Source organism: Drosophila eugracilis, unplaced genomic scaffold (genome assembly GCF_018153835.1).
Source record: "Drosophila eugracilis isolate 14026-0451.02 unplaced genomic scaffold, ASM1815383v1 contig_1765, whole genome shotgun sequence".
NCBI classification, from domain to species: domain Eukaryota; kingdom Metazoa; phylum Arthropoda; class Insecta; order Diptera; family Drosophilidae; genus Drosophila; species Drosophila eugracilis.
The window spans coordinates 340,828-342,891 of NW_024572605.1; the positions used below are offsets into that span (position 1 = coordinate 340,828).

General features: G+C 48.0%; 1 protein-coding gene across 2 annotated transcripts; it reads left to right on the plus strand.

The window, feature by feature from the left end:
- Positions 1-479: 479 nt before the first annotated feature.
- Positions 480-1,793, plus strand: LOC108107226 (MORN repeat-containing protein 3). 2 transcript variants are annotated; one of them, XR_001772430.2, is made up of 3 exons: positions 480-977; positions 1,044-1,553; positions 1,618-1,793. XR_001772430.2 is itself a non-coding variant. In XM_017214644.2 (2 exons), the coding sequence occupies exons 1-2, from the start codon at positions 500-502 to the stop codon at positions 1,481-1,483; spliced, it is 918 nt and encodes a 305-aa protein (XP_017070133.1). In that variant the 5' UTR covers positions 480-499; the 3' UTR covers positions 1,484-1,609. The 2 variants fall into 2 exon arrangements, 1 of the variants encoding a protein (XP_017070133.1); XM_017214644.2 differs by lacking the exon at positions 1,618-1,793 and having other exon boundaries at positions 1,044-1,609.
- The last annotated feature ends 271 nt before the right edge of the window (positions 1,794-2,064 follow it).

Sequence of the window (2,064 nt, forward strand, 5' to 3'; positions counted from 1 at the left end):
TAAAATTATTGACACACTTAACTTTCGATTCGATTTCGATTGTTATAATCCATTGCCGACTTCTACGTTTTTGTACCTTAAGGCTCCTAAAAGGTTTGCAATCATCGGAAATTTGAATGACACAAAAAGTGGCACAATGGGTGTCCACAACTTAAGCCTAACCATTTACCTTTCCACTTCCCAAGATGTTTGTGCTTGATTCGCACACAAAACCTAACCCAAAAACTTTTTAAGGGCGACCTCAAATTTCCAGATTGCATTTGATTTCCTTAAGCCTCCAAGTAGGGTAGCCCGTACATTGTACTTATCTAGTTCGGTAGTGTCTGGTGGTGACTTTGGAGCATTTAAAGGGTCTTCGAAGGTCCTGATTATTGTGAAGTACAATACGGAACCGTAGCAAGTTCTCTGCTCACATTTAATCAATTTTCGATTGTCAGCCAAATCCTTACTCACACATTAGCATATCTTCAAACGTCCGGGTCACCTTTTCGATAGAGACATGAGTACCTGTTTGGAACGGTTTTTTTGCCCCAACAAACCTGTCTGCAGCACGGGCAGGAGGGCCACCTTCTACTATCCCGGAGGTGGGTCCTACTCCGGCTACTGGTTATGCAACAAGCACCATGGCTGGGGCGTCAAGAAGACGGCGAAGCGGACTTCCCAGTACTTCTCGGGCAAGAAGCAGCCTGAAGGGCAGCTCGTCTACGAGGGTCACTGGGTGATGAACAAGCGGCAGGGAGTCGGATCGATGCTACGCAAGCGCGGGCCCGACGTTCAGCTGATATACTCGGGAAGATGGTACGACGACATGAAGTGCGGAGAAGGCAAGCAATTCTACACCGACGGCTGCGTCTACTTCGGGAAATGGCTAAGGAACCGGCGCCACGGACTGGGCATTCAGTGGTACGCCGATGGGAGCATCTATGCGGGCGAGTGGGAGACTGATTTCCGACACGGCCTGGGGGTCATGTTCTACGGTTCGTAAGACATGGCAGTTTAACTGATACCTCCCTCATAATTGGTAATTGCCTTTAAAAAACCAGCTAATGGCAATCGCTACGAAGGACACTTCGCGAGGGGGTATAAGAACGGCGAGGGTGTCTTCTACCACATGCACACGGGCCAAATCCAGAAGGGGATGTGGGACAACGACAATGTGAAGACGTCGGTGATGCAGGACGATCCCCAAATTCGGTGTAATGTGTCAGTAACGCCGTATCCGATTCCTCGCAACTACCTGAAGTACCCCAACGAAATAATGCGGGAGCTTTTCCAGAGGTTTAAAGGTAATGGCGACAAGCCGCATCGCAGGTTCAACGACAAGGTCAGCCTGGACTTCATCCACCACCACCGCCAGTACGCCTCCTTCGAGGAGCGCTTCGCTTCGCCCACAATCGTGGATCTCTACCCCGACGCCGAGTTCGCCTGCACCTGCAACTGCGAACAGATTGCCAGGAACGAGACCAACGTCAGCCAGATATAGCTTTGTCCAGTTTGTTTCAAAAATTAGAAGTATTCAGCATTAAAGAAAGGAAAACCATTCTAGGCAGCCAGTAAGCGCTTTATATAAATTGCCTATTAATTATTAAAAATATATTTACTTGGCATATACATTAGCTATGCTGTCCTGGCCAAGTTAACAGAATTCGCTACTTTAGAACTTTAAGCCGACAGAGTGAGGCTTTTCTCTAATGGCAGCAGAAATACCTGCGTATCCCCATCAACCCCATTCCACGCCGCCCAACGAAACGGACTTGCCACGCCCAAGACGAGCCATCTAAGCACCCACCCAACCCAACCCAACCCACACCACCCCATCCCATCCCATCCCCGAAAAAGACACCCACGTTTTGTACTTAATGATAAAAGAAAGGACATTAGCGGGCCTCGGCGCATCTCCACGTTTTGAGCGTCTTTCAAGTGAAAAGCAAAGAATTAAAAAAAATTAACAAAAAAGGTCGGAAAAGAAAAGCAATGGGAAAAAAGGAAGCAACAAAAAATGGGGACGCGCACAATGAAAGGAAAGGAAAGAAAAGGAAAGATTTCGAACCACCTCCCAGTGCA

What these genes read in the sequence shown, in the direction of transcription:
- LOC108107226 (XM_017214644.2), top strand. Translation starts at nt 500, where the DNA reads ATGAGTACCTGTTTGGAACGGTTTTTTTGCCCCAACAAACCTGTCTGC. An exon ending in CCTGGGGGTCATGTTCTACG is followed by an intron (nt 978 to 1,043) that starts GTTCGTAAGACA and finishes TTAAAAAACCAG; the next exon opens with CTAATGGCAATCGCTACGAA.